At 41.5% G+C, this 26,034-nt stretch overlaps 2 protein-coding genes across 2 annotated transcripts in view; one reads left to right on the plus strand and one right to left on the minus strand.

Moving 5' to 3' along the window:
* LOC112460629 (serine-rich adhesin for platelets-like) overlaps nt 1–26,034 on the minus strand; it is a 117,119-nt gene that overhangs the window by 51,607 nt on the left and 39,478 nt on the right. The window lies entirely within an intron of this gene.
* LOC112460630 (probable tRNA(His) guanylyltransferase) lies at nt 21,609–25,890 on the plus strand. The gene is made up of 3 exons (XM_025025416.1): nt 21,609–21,988; nt 23,587–23,831; nt 25,383–25,890. Exons 1-3 carry the CDS (start codon nt 21,637–21,639, stop codon nt 25,836–25,838), a joined length of 1,053 nt encoding a protein of 350 aa, XP_024881184.1. The 5' UTR covers nt 21,609–21,636; the 3' UTR covers nt 25,839–25,890.

Below are 26,034 nucleotides of genomic sequence, written 5' to 3' on the forward strand. Positions count from 1 at the left end.
GCGGAGCCCGCCGATCCTCTCCGTTCTCTTTCTCTTCCGTCCTCGTTCCGGACGAGGCGAAACGACAACCACAAAACCGAGTACGCACGTGAGGGACCCCCACGTTCCCGGGGGTCCTCCTTCACGTGACGCAAGCTCGAAAACCTAAAAACACTGAGAGATTCTCTAGACCCGTGGTTATTCACGTAGAACACTTTCTCACACGCATAGATCCAGAAATACCAGTGAAAGATGAGTATGTATGGAGATAAAATGAATCAAATTCTTCAGGATCTTAACCGTCAAAAAGTTCAGCCTATTAATTCTGCTCAGAAATTTCCGAAAGTTGTATAGAATAGTAGAACGAGTTTAATATCGCGATATAATTTGGTTATATGCGAGACAGGACGGAGACGATATATAATAAAAGACATTAGAGATTTCTTAAAGATCGTCAATTTCAGGTCACGAAAGGTCAGGATCCGTTTCCGTAAGAGGAAAACGGGAGCTCGACTTCCTATCGCGGGCGGGGTTTACACAGGATTGGGAGGGAAGTCCTCGTTTTGTCGAGATACCACTTCTAAACGCGACCCAGCTACACTCCCTTATGAGCGCCTCGACTAAGGTAAATTCTGCCAGCGGTGGATTCGGATTGCGAGAGGAGCGAGCGTATGCGGGAAGTTCTGAATTTCGATCGTCGCGCGTTCTGGAAACCACGATGATTTGAATATCATCGGACGTTCCCCTTACGCGCACGTGAATAAACGCGATCGGTCCTTTTGAAGCCTCTTGAGCAATCGATAGCGGTGAGATTTTATCGCGCGAGTTTCGCGAACGTCAAACAGTTAATTCCGTAAGAAGGGACTCTTTAAAAAGACCAATTAACAAACTGTTAAGAATCATCAAGAATCACAGCTTTAATTGGTGGTGTTGTTAGAAGATAAAGAATAAATGCGAAACTTTATTTGCTTTCAGCAAGTAGACACGTTCTGTGAACTTTTTATACTGAGCGAGTAACGTTTCTTCAGTAAAAAAATGAATGAATGAATGTATATGACTAAGTGAATGAATGAATGAGTGAGTGAATGAATTAAGAAATTTATTATTGTAGCTTGTGGTGAGTAGCCTCAAAGCAGAAGATATATATTTATATACAATTAAGTTTACAAATAAAATCAAAAATATATGTTATGACACTAAGTAAATATATAAAAGAAAACAAAGAAAAAAAGAAAGAGAAGAGAAGGTAAAGGAGGGAGATAATTAAAAGCGAGCGAAAAGCGAAGAATCGCGAAGTGATGCAGTTTTAATGGTTATTTCCTCTTTAATGCAATTATATTAAAATAGATTACTCGGAGAGGATATCTTATTTTAGTAGCCTTAGAAAAAAATCTATTAAAACACGTATTAGTTCAAACATCGTATACGTTAAAAATAATCTCTGACTAAATGGAACATTTAGTGCATCGTGCAGTTTTTGAGCAAATTACTGCAATATTAATAGTGAAATGGCTAAATAAGAACAGTGAGAGACTGGAAAAAGGCGGATAATTAGAATTTACTAAACAAGTTAAAGAAAGTACAAAAATAAGAGTTAAATAAACGGTTGGAAGCATAAATCCCGTATTATAAAACTACTCGTTTAAGATATCATGTAAGTGTCAAACGTTTGGAATGTTCAATGAAATCATTTAAAAATATAAGGATAATACATTCAACGAATATATAATGTGATACTTGAAACAACGAACAGCAAATATGACTGTAACGAAAATTTCGTTTTTTAGAATACAGAAATTCGCGGCAAAAAATATTCTGCGTATATCGCTGTTTCCCAGGCTATTTAATATTATTACTGCAATTGGCGAGTATTCGTATTGGTTATTATGTCATAGTGGATCCAAGGATAGAGTGTATCAATAAGATCGTCTCGACAAATTGGAAGACGTCGGATAATAATATAATGACCGATATAAATATCGTTTGATAGGAATAGGACCGATATTATCGTTTTTAGGCGCGTATTTTTAGACGTGACCCAGCAGACGCCTCGCAAAAAGCGATAAGAGCGGTACTGAATGAACCATATAAACCGATATATTTATTCCGTGCTGATTCTCATTATATAAAATAAATGATATCTGCTCGTCGAATACATAACTTATGAGTTATGATATGAACTCAATTGATTTGCGCAGAGTGTCTGTCACGAGAATTACACAACACCGAAACATCCTTAAAGTATCACTGCGGCGACGCACTGCAAACTTTAAACGTCTCGGAAATGTCGAGGATCCAATTCAAAGGATCCGATCTAACGATCTACGCACGATTAGAACGCGATTCACGGACTGAATCCATGGAAGAATATTTCCGCGCTCGTTCCGGTACGCGCGACTCTAATTCATACATTTTTTTCTCTTCTCCCCTCTCCATTTCGTGAATCTGATTCGCGTCCTCTGGACCAGTTCTCGATCTCGGCGCATTCTCACGGGACGGGAGAGGGATGCTGAGAACTGGACAACGGTCAAGCTTCGGCCCATTCCTCGCGACCGTGAGGAGGAAAAGGGAGGAAGGGGAGTTGGACGGGCGATGCTGGACATGATGGTACGGGATGTGTAGGGGTTGAATCTTCCGAGATCGGAAGGGTGAGCGCGCGGCGCGGCGTGATTCTGGTTTGATTTTATTCCGTCGAGGGATGATCGTTCTCGCCGCGTGAGAAAGGGCTCCCAGATTCGACCTCTTTCGTCGTTCTCTCCTAGCAACGCCACTTCCGTACGTGACGTTATAGAATCATGCCCCATTGCTGCTAAAAGCCTTTCCCAAAAACGAATGGTGGTTCAGCGATCTCAAAGAAACGAAAAATTTTATCTCTAAACCGTCGATTTAAATCTATAATTGCGACAATACTGGTATTTAAAATAAGACACGTTTGAAATGACAAATCAAAACAGAACAATTGTTTAAGGGTTCACCGCGAGTTCAATAAAATCACATTATTTAACGCTCATTAATCATAAAATATACATTTACTAATTTGTATAAATCAAATTCTGAAGAAAGGAGTTTCTAAAGAGAAGAAGTTCGTATCATATAATCTTATGCGAGACGCTTGGACAATCCAGCAACCAGCCGCAGTTTCGCGAAAGCCACGCTCCATCTCTCACGGGAGAGACGTCCCGGGTTTACGGTTCGCAATTAGGGCCGCGAATTAAGCGGCACTTAAGCGCGAGCGAGCGAGCGAGATTCCGGCTGAATATCGGTCGCGCGATATCCCTGGGATGAGTCGCCGAGGTAAGTTTCGGGGCATCCGGGATTATCCTCGAGATCTGCCGAATATTTCGGCGATCCGGCCGATCTCCCGGGAGACGCGATCTTCCGCAACTCTCCGAAATGTCGCAGCAGAATTTCCATCCAAGAAATATCTCGACGTAATCGCGCCCGCGAAATTGAGAAATATTAATTTTGCACATAGAGATTGGTTTTCAAATAATCGGACATGTATACTTATATAGTCAGGAACTCTCTGCGACAAATAACTCAATTAAAGGAGAAATATGGCAAAACACACGAATTTCGACATTTCATCACTCGTTTATATCCTTGATTAATTCGCAGGAACCTCTAAATTCTCAATGTTAATACTACCGACATCCCGCAATGTTAAAATAATTGCTATTCCTCTCATTCGTTTTGTGGCTTTTGCAATCGAAGGAAAATTCGACACGTACGCAAAAAAAATCAGGGACATCATCATCCACAGCTTTCGGATTATTGTACAAAATGACGGTTACCGGGGCGAGGCGATGAATGAAAAAGTGGAATTGGGGTGGAGGGTGGAGGGTCGCAGCCGCTAAGTCGACGGCGAAGAGCGGCGAAAGAATTACCGGCATTGTTCCAGTCCCCGCGCCGTCCCTTTTGCGAAAACAAAGGGACGGCCGCGCGCGAGAGAAGAGAAACGGGCGGGGCGCGGCGTGGCGCGGCCGCGCTTAATTCTAAATTCGGCACTAATAACGCCGACCCGTGTTTCGTTAGCCCCTGGGAGATTAACGCGTCGGCAAGCGCCGGTCTAATAGCGCCGTACACACCGAATTCGAATAATATTTACCTCCGACGTGGCGCGGCGTGGCTCGGCACGGCGCGGCACGGCACGGCCACCCCGAGGTCCCCTGGGAGCGGCAAATGCGATTGGTTTCGACGTATGCGCATCCGATCGTTCCGCGACACGCAAAAAGCGCCGCTTTTCACCGGTCAATCGGATCGCCCGGTGCGTCGCGCCGGACACTACGTCCTTTAGTTTTATTTATTGCCTGTGAAATTCTCCGTTGGCGCGCGCGCGCACGTGATACGCAACGATCGTTAAATTATAAATAACGAAACGTGTGCGATATGACACTTGAATTATTCACGAGAGTCAAGTTAAGTGAATTACAGGAATTACGACAGATCGCCCGTCGCAAATCGAGGAAATTATTTCAAAGGTTGATTATTGTGAAAAATGGGATAACCGGTTAAATGCTAATTCGATATGAAATAATCTTATAATGCACAAAACAGAGGAGCTGTGTTTTCAAAACATGTCACATATAAAGAAAGCATAATATTTTTAAAAATTGAATTCAGAATGCATATTACATAATACGTGCGAAAACAGAGCAGAAAGTAGTACTTCACAATTCGTGATAAATACTTAAATTATTGCCAAGCACCGAACTATGCAATCATAGAGTTTTATTTGCCATATTTCACGTTAATTCGTTTCGTTGCGAACAATCGGAAAAATTAACAGGATACTTCAATCTCTATCTTTTTTCACTGCGCAATATAATGAGATCTCTAATTAAATTATAACACGCTCGCAATTAAATCAAATTTCAATATTAAGTACAAACCGTAAATTCATCGAAAGCTTTCGTGCTCTCGTCGAAAATCTCGAGTAACCGGGCCGGCAGCTGACAATTTGATTAATATCGCGCATTATCTCATGTTGTGCGCGTAATCAAGTATCTATTAAGGTACACAGGCGGAATCTCTTGAATCAACGACTGCCATTCAGTCGGCCGGCCGGTATCGCGATGGTGATTCGTCGGTTTTCCTCGCCGTACAAGCACCGGAGACGACGGCAGTCCGAGGAAGGGATCTCTACTTCGGACGAGACGTTGCTCGCGGACGATCAATCACTGTCGGCCCGTGACATCACAAGGAGATCGCGTGGGATTTCTCTCGCGGGCCTTGATTCCACAACCTCGGAATATGTTCGGGACCGGTCGGCCGGTCGCGTCGGTCGCGAGGATTAACCGTCCGTACCGATGAATGACTTATTGAAATGTCACGTCGCCACGACTGCGCGGACGTCGACTCGTTATGATTTACGACTGCATGGACCGGCGGATGATTAATTTCAATTAAGACACGTGGCCGCGCGCTAAAGGACGTGTGCTCTCGTTATCAAGAGCATTGTATCTGGAGAGCGATCGATTTAACATTGCATAATCGATTCAGAGAGAGAATAATTTCTGCGATGTATTTACCGATATATTTTGACATAAGCACAATTATTCAAACAGATAATTATTACTGTGCACAGATATTTTGATATGGAAAACATGATAGGTATTTATAAATACATAATCGGTTAAACTCAAAAAATTAAATAAAATAATTTAATAAAAATTTTCTTAATTCAACGAAATTTCTCCTATTCCGTGCTTGTTTATATTATTTTAGTTTTGTATTTTTTGTATTTTCGTGTGTTCTAAAACGTACAGGACGTACTGATTATGATCAATCTTCGTCGACAGGTACAAATCTTACGAGCTTAAGTCGATCGAAGTATCGAAAAGCCCACGATAATGACTGCGTTTTAGTTTCTTTACGGTATTTTTCGGGATCTATGTGTCCTGTGAGAGATAGAGAAATGTGCTTACGCAGACAATACGGAAGGATTACGGCAAGAGGCAAAGAGAAGTGGAAAGTCGAGAATGGTAGGTATCTCGGCGAGGATCAAGGGAATTTCCCCTTGACACAGATGTCAGATAAAGGATTCTGAAAGTTACATCGAAGGTGGGATCAACTTCGATCTCGTCGCGGAATACCGAGGAAGACGCTGGTCAGCAAAAATTATTCTCTCTTGCTGTATGTAAGTCCGTGCATCATGTTCCATAATGCTACACCATTCTTGAAAAAGATTTCTCAATAACCGTCTGTACATTAAGTAATATTTTAAAGATTTAATAGAATGTAATTTTTGAGTGGAGATAACGATGAGAAACCCGTTTTCAAGTCTTTTCCTCGTAAAAATCTTCACGAAACGTCTTATATGATTTACACGAATCGTGCAGTGTGTGAAACTTTCCAAACTACCGGTATTAAATGCAATTTCACGTCCCAGTTCGAAGTTCCTTCAAACGAGGTTTCACGAATACCAATTTCACGAAAACTGCCCGGGGGTCGCAGGACGCGATTAACGTTTTAATGACATCACTTATTCGGCGGATAAGCCGATCGAAAAATCGGCGGGGCATTTTCCAGCTCGTCGTCCGGTGGATGGGACGGGAATCCCACCGCGACGGTAAAACCGGCAAGTCCGCCGCCGGAAGGATACGGTTGTCACGGGAGCTTCGGGTAATCGCTAGAGAGAGAGAGAGGGGAGGGAGAGAGATAGATAGATAGAGAATGGGAGGGAGGCGAAAGAGAGAGAAAGAAAGAGAGAGAGAGCAAAAGAGAGAGATTCAACCGCGGGCGGGTCGCCTTTATCGGTCGCATATTTGCCGGGTCCTGCAAATCCCACCCCGGGATTCCGCGCGTTGTAGCGAGAGGGAAAAAAAAGAGAGAGAAGAGTGGGAAAGAGAGGAGATTCACAGGGTGGAGACGAGGCTCTCGGGTGGGCGCCATACAACCACTACCACCACCGCCATCGCCGTCGCACCGCCACACTGACACCATGAAGCGCCGCCATCAGCACCGCCGACTCTCTACGTGTGCGTACGTGTGTACCTGCGACTGTGTATGTCTGTGTCACCGGTTAGACTCCACGGCTTTGAGGGATGATGGAACGACGGGGGGGTGGCAAATAGAGTGGGACAGCGCGAGAACAAGGGCGCCGTGACAAAAGAGCGAGCGTGCTGGAGAGGCAGACGGGGGTGATGGCGGAGGATGAAAGAGATAGAGCGGGCCCCGAGCAAGGGGGCGAGAGAGGCGAGACAGAAAAAGTACACTGCGACGGAAAAAAAAAGAGGGATCGAAGCGGGACAAGGGACAGAGGCAACAAGCCGGACGGAGAATTCGAGGGCGACGGAATAAATGGGGACCGACGTAGGATGGACGAGGAAGAGGCAGGCAGGCAGGCAGGGAGAAGCGCGGGTGGTTCACAAAGGGGACGGAAGCGGGACAGAGGAGAGGAGAGGAGAGGCCATCGGGGTTGAAAAGTTCAATTGCGCGTATTTTCGCAGTGATGTCTCGCAAATCCTGCGACCGTCCCCTCGTGTACCGTACATCCACCCTCTGCCGCGCCTCCAACACTCCCTTCTCTTTCCCCCTGCTTTCGCGCAACGGTCCGTCTTCGTCTTTATCTTTCATCCTTCATTCTTTGCCCGTTGGAACGATGGAAAACTGGTGACATATACATGGCCGTTCCCTTCCTCCCTTCTCCTTCCACTTATCCCAGATATTAATTCCTTACTTGTCGTACCCCGATACTTACTCCTAAGTTCGTTCTGAGCCACGTGTATCTTCTATTACGCATTTTATTTCGTATATGGATTACGCACGTTTAATCGGATAACTTATGTAAAGATTATGTATATGTAGACAGACGATCGGGCATATACCTCAAGTTTTCAGTTCTCAAAATATCTTCCTATAAAAATCGAATTAAATTATTGTCGAAGGAAAATTTAATTAAATTTAACTGAGCAGCAAGATTGTTCACACTTTCGAGAAGTCTCGTAATTTTCTATGTTACATAATTTGGTACTTTTTTTTACTGACAGTGAAACAGTGACAATCATTCTTAGTTTCACCTTTAATCCGTGGTCGAAATGAGAAAGAGAAACATTTCCTTAAATCCAAAATATCCCGTCTCTACGCATATACCTAACACATGCGATTCGGTGCTGCACACATTTTCCCTTTTTTCTCTTATTTCCCCTCAGCTTCTTTCTCCGTCACTCCCACCCTCCATCTTTCATCCCCTTTCTGTTCTAGAGAGAAAACGCTCTGCCTGTTTTATTGTCCTCTTCTTCCACCTCCTCTTCCTCTTCCCTCGGTAACGCGCCCCGCCTCTATTTTTATTGTCATAACCAATTTAATTAAGTTTCGCGCTTCGACGTCGCGTACTCGCGGCTGTGTTAAACATTTTAATTAAGCGCCTCGCGCATTTGCGTCGCCACCGCCCACGTTTCGTCCCGTTCTCCCGTTTCCCCATTTCCCTTCTCCCACCTTCAACGTACACTCGCACCACCAGTCGATGCATCGGCATGGAAGAGAACCGTTCGACGATTTTACGAATTAACGAGAACGCGGGAAACGGCAGCGCGTCGGTGAGTCGACGGTCTTGCCTTCACCGACATTAATTCGATGGGGATTGCGAAAGGGGGGGAAGGGGGGAGAGAGGGAAAGTGAGAAGAGGGATGTTTACGCTGGGATCTGCGAAACTTCCGAGGGCGACGGTGGTTTTAGGGGTGCACGCCGTCGGGTCGCGGTTTCGCGGTTAAGGCGACGTCACCGAGCCAACGTTGCGGAAATCAAATCGTTAACCCTTTTGACGGACGCGCTCGTGAGTGTCCCGGTGCTGTCTACTTGACACTCGGTAAATATGCATTATCTGTGGCCTTCTGTTTTCGATAGGGTCGGAACTCATAAAAAATGAAATGAATAGAATTCGTCCGTGATCAATATCTCTCTCCTTCGCATTTTGTATATGTGCTTTATATATTTTTCATTTTACACTATACTTATATAATTATATTTCTTATAATATCCGCTAACTGATACGTTTATTTTTAGACCGACAAAATTTCTGCTCGACGATCATGCGTATATTTATTACGAGAGACTTTATAGGATTATCTGCTAAAGAGATAACTATTAAAATCTTTAATAGAATTTCTCGATAAAGAAGAAAAAAATAAACTTAATCGCTTACAAAAATCATTAGCATAGTGACGTCTTTAAGTATAAAAAAAATACAATATGGGACGTTATAAATGCATCTACCCCACAATTTTGATCCATTTGAAAGTTTAAAACTCTGTACACTTACGACTTCTGTGCCGTAGGTTCCAAAGGGTTCAGATAAAAACTTGAGAAATGGCGATGGTAATTTTTATGTTTTATCATCGCCAAGGCGAGTGACTAATTGCCTTGCTTAGACCCGGAGAGGAGCCCGAGGTGACTGCGAGTGTAAGTCGGCCGAGGAAAATTTACGATAAAGCGAGTTTAATTTTGATTCATAGCGGAGTCGGTCGGAGAGAGCGAGGGCACGAGCACTCGAAAGGGGAAGATCTTTTCTGGCATCTTTCGCCACTCCTCCGCCGCTAACAAATTCTACTAAGTACAAAATTTAATATAGTCACAATCGGTGCAGCATTTCTTTAAAAATTATTTTAAAAAAATATATATAATACATATTGTTGCATCTTTTATATAATATTTTAAAACTGAATTTAGAAAAGCTAATTCTTTCTCTGTTTCCTTCTCCTCTTTCTCATATGAAACTTAACGCAAATAACATTTTAATGGGAGCGGACTTTGATGGCAGAATTTGACGAAATCATGACGACAGATATTTGATGGCATTAAATAAATTCCCGATCTGACGAATTTTCATACCAATAATTCGGCGTTGAATCGTCATTATCCCTATCTCTTTCCGCAGAATCATAAACCTGCGGTGGTGGCAAACGGGCATTCGAGTCCCGGGACTTTTCAGCCTGCGGGAGCCGCCCTCCCGCACTCAATAATCCTACGCTATAGCGAGCCTCTATTACGAACCCTCGATCCCCCAGTTGTTCCCCCTAGCCCCCGGGACACCCCTCGTCGACGCTCGCCGGGGCCGAGAACGGATAGAGCTCGCCCTGATTCCTGCCACGGAGTACTACGTACCGTGAAACCGCCCTTCGCCCCCCTACTCTACTGAATTGATGGGGAGGCCTGACCATGTTCGAATTGCAGACAGATATTTGACCTTTCTTCAGTGAGACGGGAACCTTCCTATTCTGGAAAGAAATCGCGCCGTAAACGAGTTCGTATTCTGCGTGACGTTCTTTTGTCAAGTGCAAAGTATTTATTATACAAATGTGTTAAAAATAATATACATGTAAACCACGGAAGATTTTAAAAGACAGCATGTTGCCCGGGTAAATATTAAGAGATATAAAGATTGAATATTTTACAAGTAATGAAGATGCAACCGAACAAATGTTTTAAGTTATACAAGGTATGTATTACGAGATACAAAGACAGAAGTTATTCCCAGTTATCAAATCGGCCGTAACATTGCGATTCAATGTCGAAGTTTTGTAAGAGACTTCATAACCAGACTTTTTTCCATAAAATTTCCATATTTCTATATCATCACGATGTTCACGATTATGTCACCGGTAGAATACTGGAAATTTTTGTTTTCCAAAGGTTTATCGGAAACCAGCGACACAGCGGAGAAACGTTGACCGGCCACGACAGCGTTCCCGGCATTGCGCAAGAAATACGCGGGGCTACATGCGCGGGCAATTTCACCGTGCGTGCGTGTGTCGGGCTGCTCTCGTGTCGAAATGCAGAGAGAAAGAGAGGGAGAAAGAGAGGAAGAGCGAGAGAGAGAAGAAAAAAAGAGGTGTTGGGTACACGACAGCTGTAAGCCCCAGGGGCATACGAGTCCTCGACTCGCACCCCCGCTTGCGACCCTCGCCGCCCCTCTCTCCTGCCCTCTGTCTCCCTCTATCTGTCTCTTTTCTCCGCTGTGCCCCTTCACCTCCCTTCGGGCTCGTCCTTCATAGAGAGTCCCGACAGCGTTGTGTACCGTGGCTTACGCGCGGAGAGACGAGGGCGAAGGGGAAATCCGGGGGGGATCATGGGGGAAACGATGGCTTCGCCATAAGCCAGCGATACCAGGTCGGATGACTGGCGATTACGTTATTCGGAGGGACGTACGTGTTCCCGTCTGCACCGGTTCGCGTGCCCGTTCGCTCGCTCGTCCCGCGTGCGTTCCACGTGACGCCCGATTCACGAATGAGCCACGGCCTCCCGGCTCTAATTCACCCCATTAAATTTAATTTCAAGCGGCCTGCCCGCCGATCCACCCTCCCCGCGTCATCCACTCATCCCCTCGCGGCAAGATCGATCCGTTAAATGGGACCGACTAATACCGAGGCCGGTGCAATTATAGCACCGAAGATGCCGACGAGAGGTGTTAGGCTTGACCGCAGTTAAATTCGATGACGGAATCCCCCATCGTTTGCTTTCAATCGTGAATAGTACGAATTAAAAATACTATGGCTTTTCTTCGTGTGAACACATGTAATTATTAAAGAAAATAATTTTTTTAAAAAGGCAGAAAAAACGTCAAATCCATCCTAAAATAAAAAATTATAGGTATTGAATTTCATACGACCATAGATTTGATGAAAAAGGTATTGGTATATAATAATAAATTGTGAAATAATTATTTCTTTTACATTTTTCACATTTCCGAAAGAATAACATTTTTTAAATTAGCATATGAGCACATGTAAAGTATAAAACAAGTTGTTAATTATGTCATTGACAAAATTTCTGCTAATGAAAGTTCGAGGAAGCAAATTAAACAAGAAGTTCTCTTGCGCGTATTTTCGTTTTTCTCGGACACACTGTACATCATTAGATACATATACACACGCGGAGGGAGAGATGACCGGAGGAAAGCTTGCGCAGAGACGATAAACGTTAGCAGTGCTCCCTCTCGCCGCTTTTAACGAGCTCGCGAGGGCGGAGGGCCACGTCCGTGGCGTAAACGAGTGCCATTCTTGGTAGAGATACGGTTATTCTTTGAAAGCGTTTCTGGCCGGCTGGCCGTAAATGCGTGAACTTTTTTCCCCTCTCTCCCTCCAGCTGAAGTCTTAGCGCTATTTGGTGCCAGATATAGTACTTAATATTTAGTATATGAAACATACACACACACACACAAACACATTCCCGAAGCATCGGGTATCTTTTTTATTTTTGAAAACTTATCAATCTAATTTTTTTTTGTCTATTTGGTATTTTTAAATTGTAGGCAATGGAACATTTTTCTGACCAAAAAAGATAATTTCTCCCCTTCCGATTCATATGTTTAAAAGGAACTATTAAAATTAAAAATCTATAAGAGGTAATTAAGATTTAACAAACATTGAAAACGGCTCAGACTTTGGAATCGACGACAAAATGACGCCATAGTCGTCAGTGTAAAATCGTACGTACGTGCGCGTGTTATCAAGCACTTGCCGACGCGACGGGCAGAGACAAAAGGGAGTCAGAGTGCCATTTAGGAGAACTAGCCTAAGCAGGCGATAAACACTAGAAGGAACAGTCTTCATCGTCTTCAACCAACTACAAACAAGGAAGTTGCAGCTCCCGAGAATGCTCGCGCAATTCGACGGAATGATGTACGACGAATGTCTCAAAGAAATACCGTCGTTTAAAAAAAAGAATACCCTTTTAAATGTCATCAGATATACGTATGCATTAATTATACCCTATTACGCTGTGTGGAAGGGGTTTTAATAAATTTAAGAAAGGCGCTTTATATAATATTAATATTTGAAATTTACACTGCGATTTAACCCGAGTGCTGCTCTCAAAATAACAAAAATTAACTTTTTATAACACATAATCTACGTTAATTACAACAACTGACGAGCGCATTAAAATGGAATTATTAAAGTCAGAAAGATTATAAAAATTAAATTAATTAAAGAATAAAAAATTTAACATTCTTAACGCGATTCTATGTTTTTCAGCTCTTGATAAAGAATCTCGCCTTGTAGGTAAAAGTAGAATGATCTTTATACACAGATAATACTCACACCTATTACGCAGAGTTAATTAATCAAGATACAAGTATCCCTTAACACATTACGGCGAGAGAAAAAAAAACGGTAGGACGTGGGGGAAAGGATATGGGAAATCGCGTGTACACGTACACACGCGGGCACCGCAAAAGTAGCAACAGCAGTGGCAGCGAGAAGCCAAGCTCGCGGGCTGCTTACGAGCTTGTAAAGAGGCGATAAACATAACCCGGCGGCTCTATATCGCCCGCTACGAGTAGCAGTCGACCGTTAGAGGAAGAGGTCGGTATTGGTGATGCAGAGAGGAGGGTCGCTCTCTTCGTCGTCCTTGTCGTCGTGGTAGTCGTCGGTAGGCGGAATCACACATGTGCGCTGGTTTCTCTCTGCCGTGCGGGCGGGCTGTGGGATGAGGGGGCGCGGGGGTGCGGAGAGGACGGTACGCTCTGTATGTGTGCCCATGTGTATACAGGGAGGCGATGGTTGGTGTGCTAGCTGATACGAGGCCGTCTGGGTTATCGATTATAATCATCGGCGTGCAGGCGCCGCGACGGATCCGCAGTCATTAGGGACGCCTGAGCGTCGTTTCACTTTATTCCGACTGCCGGAAGAGCGAGAACGAGGAGGATGGGGGGAAAAAAGGGAGAGGACAGCCACTCGAGAATGTCTACGCAGCCGAGCTTTCGCGCGAAAAACATTCCGGCTGAACGGGGTTGTTGCTCTCCCTCTCTCTCTCTCTCTCTCTCTCTCTTTCTATTTCGATCTCTTTCACTCCTATCTCTGTCCTTCTATCTCTTCCCGGAGCGAGATCACGTAACCTTCCCCTCGCCAAGCAGCTCAAGTTCGTTAACGTAATTTTTCGCGCCTTAACTCCCACGGATGAGTCTTCGCGTTTTACTCTCCTCGCTACCATCGTTCGGCGAACTTGATCGTTTAATCCTTGCGCTCACGACGTAATATATCAGCGCGAAAAACGGAAAAATGCGAGCTAGATGTACTGAAGTTGAAATATTATGTCAAATAGATATAATAGTTCGCGGAATGTGAATGCGAGATACTTTCCTGTCACGTAATTATAGACAGAGATTTATAGTTTTCCGCTCGATACGCTAATTCGGATATTTCCGCCAAGTATTTTCGCGATAACAATAAAACGCGCCTCCGTGTTTTGCCGCCAAGGATTAATAACACATTAATGATGTCCGAGTGATTTCCCTGGACGCGATATTTCCATGATTCTCCGTGCACGGGAAAACCGTCCATGACCGTATCGTCATTAATTTAAATGGCCGATTGATTCAAATGTAGCAGCTTTGTTGAAATTCGCTCTTTTAATCGTCCTGACAGTGATGCCGGTAAAAACGCTAATAATGTTGGTGTATATAAGCGAAAATGGACCGATTAAAATAGTATAATTGAGATTGCCGGCGTTCGGGGAGTTGGAAATATGCGTGTATTGTCCTGTCTAATCAAATCCATGCAATCCGAAAATGCTCGAACGGACTTTTTCCATCTTTCAAGAATTAAAGCATCGATATTTACATGCGTTTACATTTTAGACGAATGAAGCATAAATTATAATGGTTTATAGTAATATATTATAATAATTTAACTTTAATATCACACACACATGCGCGCGCGTGTCAAAAAAGATAATATGTTTAAAATCTTCAATTTCTTTTCAATTCATTTAAAACAGAAATAGAAAGATGGAACGTAGACCTAAACGCTTCAATTACTAACTTATTTAATTCAGAAAGTACATCTCTATCATGAAAGATTTTATCTATTAAAACGTCGCACAGAAAGACTGATGAAATTCGCAGGGTCGATCCGCGTTATTGTTGCGCTCGTGCAGCGTGGAACGCGACGATATCGCGAGCGTCCACGCAATAAACCCTCCAGCCATATTGGGCGCCCAATATCGTATAATAAAGTCCGCACTACGTCTTGGGGAACAATGGGAGAGAGATTCTGGAAACGTTGCACGCCGTGGCGCTTGGCATCGCCCGGCGACGTGGACGGAGCGTTTGGCAGGAACGCTCGCGGCACGGACGCTCAAGGAGCGCGATCAATCTCCCCTTTTATTATCTATGGCCGGCAAACGGCGTATGCGGCAAGACAATATTCGTGAAGGGATGGCACGATTCGCGCTCGAGCCACGGTAGCGTACGGACGTTGGTCGTTCCTCTCCCGTGATCCTGCGCAGTTACGCTTTATTCCTGTATCGGCCAATTATTCTCGTGCCGCGCGGGTTTTTGAGATAAACGGCTCGGTGTGATCTTATTGTACATATTCCCGCATTTCGGGAATATCTCGCGGTTTTATTTTCGCTTGTGCTGCTTTGCCGAGTCTTCCATCGCCACACAATTCAACAAGGAGATGCAGGCGGCTTCGGCCACGTGCATTCTCAATTCCAGCGAGACCGCCCTCTCCCAGCAGAGACTTTCCACAACATTAAGTAAGTTCAATGAGTTTACGAGCAGTCTCGCTAACGAGGCTAGTACGCATAATTTACCCGTGAGCCCCGTTAACTCGCAAAAAGAAAATAGATCTCGCTCTCCGTCCGGGGAACGTGAATCCTCGTCAGATCTCGAATACGATTCCCTTCAGGAATCAGACGATAGCATGGGGGGTAAAAATAAGAATAAAAAACGTAATTCCGTTAATGATAAGGGCAAAGGTAATAAGATTCCCTCCCCCCCTCGTCCCCACGTCGGCCCTACGGCCCCATACAGGCCGAACATGACCGTCCTCGACAATATTACTCGCGCGATAACCGATGCGACGTATACGGTACCCGATATTCCCCATATTAATAATGATTCAAATCAGTTTATTTCACACGTAATTCAAGACAAAGGCATCACGGCTTCTTCTAACAAGTCTCCATGCGAATTGAACAAGATCGTTCTTGATAATGCTACACGTGTGGTAGCCGACACGGCGCGAAAGGTATCCGATTTCGTTCCTCATGTAAACATTGACTCAAACCAAAACATTTCACGGGAAAGTCAAAACAAAAACGCTACGATCTCTTCGGATATTGAGATGGTTCAAATTAACTCAGATAAATCTCCTCTTACGAACTCTACGGAATCCGAACGCGTAATAGGTACCAGAAGGGGGGTCAAGCGCCCGACTGAAGACAGCCTCTCCCCGAGCGGGGGTGGGGCGCCAGATTTACCCACTCTTAGCAAAAAATATCGCAGAGAAGCTAACAGATATTCCTCAACAGACCTTCCGCCGTATTTAGTGCACTTTCAGTACGCGGAAACAAACGCGGCTCCTGACTCCCTCCTCATTTCCAAAATCATTAATGAATCCCTAGGAGAAAATGTAACGGAAATCCGCGCTATCGGAAACAATAAAGTCAGGGCTCAGTTCGATTCCTTTCAGGCGGCCAACCGGGTCATAGGCCACCCCTCCCTTAAAAAACATAACCTTGTCGCGTTTATACCTTCTTTTAAGATTATGCGAATAGCCCTCGTAAAGGGTATTCCATTGATTTTTTCTGATGAGGAGCTTTTGCAAGAGATTGAATCCTCGATCAAAATCATTTCAGTCCAGCGTTTAAATCGTCGCATCAAAAAAGATGGAGAATCCAAGTTCGAGCCCTCCAAAACGATTTTGATAAAATTCGAAGGACAAATCCTCCCTACTGAGATTGCAATTTTTAAAACCAAACTCGCGGTTGAGCCATATATTCCGCAAGTCCAGATATGTTTCTCATGTTACCGCTTCGGGCACATTAGTTCGGCATGTCGTAGCAAACCACGATGTAATAGATGCTCATTAGAGAGCCACTCACAGAGGGAAGACTGTCCCAGACTTAATCTCCCCCCTATCTGTATAAATTGTAAGGGGGATCATTTTCCTACAGCATCTTCCTGTCCTATCTTTATCAAACAAAAACAAATAGTCTCTATCGCCGCCAAGGAAAACATCCCTTACTTGGAGGCGCGGAGCCGAGTGGAAAACTCGTCTCCGCTTCCAGATTTCAGTTCCTCAGATTCCTTTCCCTCGTTTCCCAGTACTCCCAGCTCGGGGCGTTCTCAAAAGAACCTCCGATTTAACCTTGAATCTAACCCCCCCGCTCATAGCACCCCCTCTGCCTCCCCGAATTCTTACTCCGGCATTCTTCGCAATCTAAATAATCAAAAAGAGCACACCCCCTCACCAGTTAATCTAAACTCGTCGAGCCAAGTTACCCCTGTTAGAAATCGGCAACAAAATAAAGAGTCTCACAACGCCTGTCTTATTTTTCCCAACGGCAGAGGAGAGCCTAGTGAACGCAATTCCCCGATATTCACTTTTGATAAATCCCCTGGAAATGATACCTCTGGCTCTTCTCGTCCTAACACCAGTGACATTTATGAAATCCTCTCTCCTATCATTAAAGCCCTTATCGAGTTTGTCCACAAATTACCAGAAATGTTCCCCATCATTCAAGGCTCTCAAATTTATCAAATGGTACTACAATTTTGTACCATTGTTAGAGGCATTTTTGGTCTCTGAATGTCCTCCAGCCCTCCCAGACATAACCCTCTATCTAGTTTTCGTGTACTATACTGGAATTGCAGGGGAGCAGTTCGCCGGAAGCCGGATATTGAAAACCTATGCCAATCCTATGATATCATTTTCCTATCCGAAACTCTCCTTAAACCGCACCATTCATTTTCTATTTATGGTTTTAAAGTGACTCGCAATGATAGTGATGTTGGACGTCAAGGCATAGCATTACTCATCCGTAACAATATTTCCTTCTCCTTTACCAACCTTGACAATATTTTGCGTGGCGACGATTCGGTCGAGGCTATCGGCATCAAGATTTTTGTATGCGGCACTAGTGCGGCAATCTTTGGTATCTACAGACATCCGGGAAATTGTCCACAAGACACGTGGCAGAGAATATTTAACCTCGCTAATACGTTTCCTCATTCCCTTCTCCTTGGCGACCTCAATGCTCATCATCCTTATTGGGGAGCATCCACTCCCAATTCGGCGGGAAAAGTCATAATGGACTTGCTGGACAGATTCCCCTTTACCCTTCTTAATCCTATCACGCCTACTTTTATTCCCCCCCCTGGTATTACCCCATCTTTGATCGACTTGGCCATAGCTTCTTGCGGATTTGCTGCCCTCCTTAATGTTGAAGTCTTGAAGGACACGTGCGGTAGCGACCATCGCCCCATTGAGATCACTGTTAATGCGAGTATCAAAACCAATAACATCTTTTCACATAAGCATAAATTTTCTCAAGAACAGTTTAAGTGTTTCACTCGAGCGCTGGAGACACGCGCAGACTTCATCAAATCCAGTGTCTTAAATATAACAGACAACGAGCCTATAGCTCAATATGACACATTCTTTGACCTTCTCCAGAAATGTATCAGCGACTTTTCTCCCTCAATCAATAACACAGCCACTAATAATTATAGCAATCTCAACGAGCTAAACAAGAAACACCCTCCCTCCCCCTGGTGGAACGCTGACTGCGAGGAGGCTATCAAATCTAGGAAAAAAACCCTCAAGATATACCGGAAAAACCCATCTATAGTTAATTATCAAGCCTATCGTAACCAAGTATCTGAAACTCGGAGAATTCTGAGAGCGGCCAAGCGTGAGAGCTGGAAAGCATACTGTTCTTCCCTTGACTTTATGACTCCTACCCCCGCTATTTGGCGTATGATCAAAAGATTTCGCAATCGAAAGCTTGCCCCCGCAGGTGATTTGAATCTCATTAATGATTCCTTAGCTGAGGATTCTATGGCAAACATCACCCCCCCGGCTTGCTCGGAGGGGAGGAGAAATCTCCTTGAAGATCACTGCTCTTGCGATGGGCCGCTCATGTGGCTTGACAACCCATTTCAGTTTTCTGAATTTTATCATGCCCTTAAAACATCCAAAGGTAGATCTAGTCCGGGCTTTGACCGCATTGATTACAAGATCCTCAAAGCTTTGCCTCTCTCGCTTCAAAAGTTGCTCCTCAGAATTATGAATAACATTTTTGTGGAGGGCACCTTTCCCGAATCTTGGTTCCACTCTCTGGTTTATCTGATTCCTAAGCCACATGGTAATGGAGTACGCCCTATTGCTCTTACCTCATGCGTTCTAAAAATTATGGAAAAAATGATTCTTAATAGAATACATTGGAGTTCTGAATCAGGCACCTCTAATCTAATCCCGGAACATCAATATGGTTTTAGAAAGTTTCGATCGTGTGCGGACAATCTTACCATCTTAACTTCGGAAATTCATAATAACAACCTTCAGGGCAAAGCCACTGCAGCCCTCTTCATAGACATTAAGGGGGCTTTTGACAACGTCATCCCCAACATATTAATAAACGATTTAATTGAGGCAGACTTTCCCGGTAAAACGTGTCAATTTGTACAAAATCTTATCTTCGAAAGAATAGTTCAATTTGTTATTCAGGGCCGGCTCACCTCTCCCCGTGTCTCCCGCAGAGGCTCTCCACAAGGTTCGGTACTCAGCCCGTTCCTATTCAATTTTTATCTTAGGAAAATAGCTTCCTTGCTCCACTGTAGAGTTAAAATCCTACAATTCGCGGATGATATCGTAATTTTTGCCTCAGCAAAACGCGTTAAAAAAGCAATCAAATGGATCGAAACCTCACTTGCTAACATCACGAGCTATCTCTACGGTAGAGGCTTAGAAATATCCCCTACTAAAACACAACTCATGATTTTTGCAAAACAGAAAATCCCGAATGTCAAAGAATTCAAAGTTCAGATTGGATCTAACATAATTACCCCCACTGATTCTGTTCGCTTCTTAGGGGTTATCCTAGATCCCAAACTTACTGGCGATATACACATGGAGTCTGTAATCAATAAAGCCAGAAAGGTGGCAGACGTCATCTCCGCTCTTCGAGGGGTTTGGTGGGGATCTCATCCTCAGCTACTCCTCAATATTTATCGCGCAGTCTTGCGAGGTTATATCGAGTATGCCTCTCACATTTTTTCGCTTAAATCAAGTCCTAAATTTCACCGCCTCGAAATAATTCAGAACAAAGCCATTAGAGCCTGCTTGGGCTATCGAATTTCAACCCCCATCAATACCATGTTCGCAGAAGCTAAGGAGCCGCCACTTAAACTCCGTCTCAAATTCCTGGCGGCAAAATACCTAATCAAAATTATGTCTATTACTGATCATCAGGTTTTGGAATCCATGTTTCGACTAGCGCTTACATCCCGAGAATATCCTGCGGGCATGTCATATTGTCGAGAAAAATTTCCCCTCTTCGACTTATTTCTTCAACTTAAATCCCTCCGACCTTCGCTACACACTGCAGTAGCCCCCCCTCCTTTCCAGCATTCCTATCAAACTATTCTCTTTACTCCCATACTTTATCGTCCGGAACAAGATTTTATGGACCTTATTGATCAACTCCCCAAATACACCGTTCAAAACCTATTCCTTCAAGCGTTTGATCCCATTATACGAGACTCCATTGTATTCTATACGGACGGTTCCAAGATGGATTCGGCAAATTGGGTGGGAGCCGCGTGCTTTTCGCCACAACTACAACGCAGTCTGATGTTTAAACTCCCAGCTCGAGCTTCAATCTTCACAGCTGAAGCTTGGGCCATATACAATGCCGTTCTACTCACTTTAGACTTAGATGCTTCCAAATTCACCATTGTCTCAGATTCAAAAAGCGTTTTGGAGGCGCTTACAAATCCTGTCACGTGTCGCTCAAATTATTTAATCCCTCTAATTAAATCCAAAATTATCTACGCACAAGAGCGTGGGAAAAACATTCAGCTAGTGTGGATTCCCTCTCATAAAGGTATCACGGGAAATGAGACTGCTGACGAATTCGCCAGAAGGGCTATCAGGTCAGGTATAGAACCTCCAGCATTTAAACTCCCACATTCCGATCTTTTCATAGAACAAAGAGAAAAGCTAGCTACGGAATTCCATAATTATCTATTTAGTAGAGCCAAATACAAGGGAAATCATTTTTTTCAAAACATCTATGTCAACTCCCCTAAGCCCTGGTATTATAAATTAGGACTGAAACGAAATGCTATAGTCACGATCTCCAGACTGAGAGCGAACCACTACAACCTCAATTACAGTTTATATAGAAAGAACATTATTGACGACGGCTCATGCGCTTGCGGCGAGCCAATTCAAGATATTAATCATCTAATTTTTCACTGCCCTCTAACATTTAACTGGGCTTCGAGCCTCCGGCTCGCAGTAGCATCACTCAAGGACTCTTCCTGCACTGACATATTTCCTATCCTGAAAAAACCTACCAATAAAATTAGCCGCTTAATCATGTCCTTCTGCAAAGCAGCCAACATCAATTTGTAAATGCGCGCCTCTCCCGTGAGCACGAATGGCCTCTGTTCCCCTCCATATTCTCTTTCTCTCCCTTCTCAGCGTATATCAGCCCTCCTAACCAAGACTGACAACTTAGTCCTTGTACCCAAGTTAATATCACTAGCATATTTATACCTAAGCGAATCTGCTGACCAGTAGCACTCATCTGTGTCAGCTATACACTCTGTGGACAAAGCTGGCCGTATTGTCCTCGGTTAGAGGCAGGAGCCAACGAAATTAAAGAAGAAGAAGAAGGTGATGTGCCTCTGGCACAGTACGGATGAAGAGCGTTCTCTCGCGGATCGTCAGCCGGGCCAAACGAGTGGTTTCGCGCCGGTATTTGAGCCTGACGACGATGGCCAAGAGCAAGTTCGAGTACGTGAAGGAGTTTGAGCGAGACGACAATTGTCTGCCGAACTGCTGGATTGTGATTCGAATAGACGGCAGGAATTTCTCGAGGTTCTGTGACACGCAGAAGTTCGACAAGCCGAACGACGTGGCCGCACTCCAGCTGATGAATCGCGCCGCTATCACCGTTATGGAGGATTTCAAGGAGATTATATTGGGTTTTGGCCAGAGCGACGAATACTCATTTGTCTTCCGAAAAGACACGCAGCTTTACAAACGCAGAGGTACTTGTCACATGCCTTGACAAGTGAGATTTGTCGGACCCAGAATGATAGAATCGATTCGTCTTTTGCATGCATGAAATTATTGCGTTAAATGTTAACTACATAATAAGTCTTTATTTTAGGATTTGTATCTCAATAATGTTAGTAGTTAATTTCAAGTTTTTTAAGTATTAAACACACACAATTAGGTATTATTAAACACTGTATTATTTTAGTCAATTACTAAGTACTGTAAATTTATGATATTAATTTTAAAGTGTTTTAAGTAAAATTCTTTACTGTTCTATGATTAAATTAAGTATTATCTGTCAAGCTATTTTTTATATATAGATTACTTCTGATGATAATCTAAAATTAAGTTCTCTTTAAGAAAAAATATGCAATTAATAGTTTTTGAAATTATAAGTAATTTAACATAAAAATTTTTTTTTTAAATTTGAGATTTAAACAAATAAATATTGCTTTTAATTTTTAATAGTTTTTACTTCAAAATTCATTTATTTGTAGATTAATTAAAAATATATTGTATGTCAAAAATTAAAAATTTTCAAAGAATGATAGTTTTTTTAAATATTTTTTTTTAATATTAACAAAATATTTATTTCAAGCTATTAGAATAATTTATATGAAAAATGACTTCTTAGAAAATATTACATACAATATATTTTAATAAGAAAAGAACTAATTATTTTCGTTAGCTTGACAATAAAAACATTTTGAATATAATTTGTATAATTTGGAAAGACTTTCTTTTTTGAGCTTCTTCTCGCGCTCATCCTTTTCAGAATTTTTTTTTTATATTTTACTCATTGATAATTAAGAGTTTCAAGTATTCTTCTCTTGCTCGTTTTAGCCAACATTAATGTGTGTTCAACTATATACAAGAATATGACTTAAATAATTTTGAATTTTTAAGTTTAAATTGAACGCAAATATTAGGATGTCAAGTGATCGACTATTATCAGTATACATATAAGTATATAAAATAATATCTTGCAATGAAATTTTGCACTTTTAAAATGATTATTTTATTTCTTTCTCGCTACAATAAAGTCATATGTTGTATATGTTTATAGGACTTAATCCACTTGTCAATCTTGAGATATCGTAAATACATTGTACTTTAAAAGCATTTATTTTTATAATACTTTAGTAAATTATTGGTGTATTATAAACACGGTATTATGAGAGAAGAAATTACAAGAATCTCTTTAAAGATTTCAAAGAAAGTCAATATCAAATATTTTTTTATGATAATATAATATATATAATAATTGAATAAATTGATTATTTAACATTATATTTAATATTGGAAAGTACAGGTAAATTGTACTTACAATTAGTTCGACGTGTCATTGAATAAAACAGTACAATATAATAAAATTGAATTGTAAATTAACTGTTATTTTATAGGCCATTAATTGAATTCTGCAATTCATTAAAAATTGATTAGTTTGATTTGTGACATCCTTTTTTCTAAAGTAAAATATGGAAATGTTGTATGGTAGTACATAATTAAAATTTTATATGATTGATTGCCAAGTAACTACATATCTCCAAAAACTTTTTTGTACTTAATATTTTTATATTTGTTTCAGCGTCAAAATTAATGTCTAACGTAAATTCGTTATTTGCCTCGGCGTACGTTTATCACTGGCCCAGTTTTTTCAGTGACAAAAAATTATATTATCCACCTTCATTTGACGCTCGTGTTGTATTATATCCAACCGATAAAAATTTAAGAGATTATCTGGCTTGGCGACAAGCTGACGTACATGTTAATAACTTGTATAATACTTGCTTTTGGAATCTTATTCAGAAGGGAAAATTAACTCCGAATCAGGTAAACATAAATAATAAAGGATTTAAGTTTTTAAAAAATTACGTATGAGTGTTTCAAACGTAAGGGTTAATTGGTCATTAAAAAGGAGTTAATTAAATGAAAAAATTTCATTATTGATGAAAAAACATTTATATATCTACTTTACTTTTCTACATAGTCATCGTTTCTTTCTAAATATTTATACTAGAGTCCTAGCCTTTTGATGTCTTCTGTATAGAAATCCACTGCTTTCAGCATTACTGTTTTCAATCTCTTCAAATCATTGAGGACCAAAGCATTTCTTGTTATAATCTCTTGATATAATTTCTTGGTATAAAATTGTTGAATTGTTTTGTATTATACGAGCTACAGTATTGTGAGTATGTATTGCTGTAAAGATAAACGATTTCTGACATTGAAATTCTACGTTTTTCTTTATTTCAAGAAATGGCAAAATAGAAACCAGACAAAGGATTCTTTTGGAAAAGACATGACAAAACTGATGCCTCAGTCCAAACGTGGAAATAGATGATATATAGAAAAGAGTAAAGACAGTATATACAGAGTGTAAAAAAAAAGTGTTCCATATTTTGAGGACAGGCAGTACTTATCAAAATAAGAAGAAAATGTTTAGTAAACATGGGTGCTAAATCAAATATCTCTTGAGATATGGGCTAATATTGTATACTATAAGAAGTGTTTTATGTGGTTCCCATTCATTGTTACACATTTTAAATAAAGAAATACACTTCCTACAATGTTTGTACATTATTGATACCTGATAATGACTAGTGGACAAACCTTACTGTACTACAGAATAACACAACTAATGTAAGAAGAGGACAATGTTTATCATTTGAAGACCTTGGTGTATTCAACAGCTATTGACGATGTACAAATATTGTAAAAATATGTATTTTTTACTTTTTTGAAATATGTGACAATGTGAATGGGAACTATATAGAACATCTATAGAAAGAGTATACGTCGTATACGATAAAGATTGGTCCATAGCTCAAGAGATATTTGATTTAGAACCCATATTTATTGGACATTTTTTTCTTATTTTGATAAGTACTGCTCTCAAAATATGGAAACTTTTTTAAAACATCCTGTATATATTTTTTGTTTTATCTTAATTGATTTTTTAAGTGACTAACTGGTTCTTATTTTTGAAATGCATCTCATATAATGTGTAAAGTATATACATATAAAAATCTTACATAGCAATTGTCATATGCTTACTATCATTGTACAATATCAAGTACATCTTATGACAACTATGCTATTTTTCAATAACAGAGTTATTACTTTTAAATTTACAAATAGCAAATTTAATTTCTCAGCAATCTTTAGCGATAAATTGTAATACAAATTTTGTTTAGAACTTGACTGCCAGTTTTAAGATATTGCAAATATTATATTATATTCTGTCCTTATAAAATACAATATGATATTTGACAAAACACATAGAGATATGTATAGTAAGAAGTTATAATGTATGATCATTTTTGAAAATATGCAATAGAATTAAATTATCTGTTTTAACACTGTTATTTACGGATATTACAGGCAGATGAAAAACTTAGAGGCACACTGGCATCACATAAGAACGAGTTGCTTTTTCAAGAATTTGGTATAAATTATAATAATGAACCGCCTCTGTTTCGAAAGGGTACAACGCTTATTCGGAAATTGGTGTCCGACGGTACAGGAAGATTGAAACCTGCTGTAGTTCCTTTGGTAGACGATATTATTGGTGATCGTTTCTGGAAAGAGAATCCCGAAGTAATTGGTTTGAAAAGTTTAGCAACTTATCAACAACCAAACTTAACGAATAGCATTAACAATACAGTGCCTGTGCCCGCTCCTCCTTCTCCTACCATGACAAAACTGGGAAACGATGTTTCTCCATCTTCACAAGTGACCAATGTAAATTTAGTTAATGAAGAAGTGTATCCTAGTAGAGGCAGAGAGACAAACGGAGATCAAAGGCAGTGTGAAAGCGAACGTATTTGTAAGAGATAAGTTTGTACCTTGTTCTTTTTTATACAATAAAAGTAACTTGAAACTATATCTATATCTGATGGTAAGGATCTATTGCAATTTCTCCCAGAGAAAAAATCCTGAGAAACCAATAAAATAGTGTTATAATAAGGATATCTTTCTATAGTTATTTGTGTAACAAGTGCGGGAAGTTGAGAATTGGACACGAGTGCGGAGT

This window comes from Temnothorax curvispinosus, unplaced genomic scaffold (genome assembly GCF_003070985.1).
Source record: "Temnothorax curvispinosus isolate PA1 unplaced genomic scaffold, ASM307098v1 QBEX01010681.1, whole genome shotgun sequence".
In the NCBI taxonomy this organism is placed as follows: Eukaryota; Metazoa; Arthropoda; class Insecta; order Hymenoptera; family Formicidae; genus Temnothorax; species Temnothorax curvispinosus.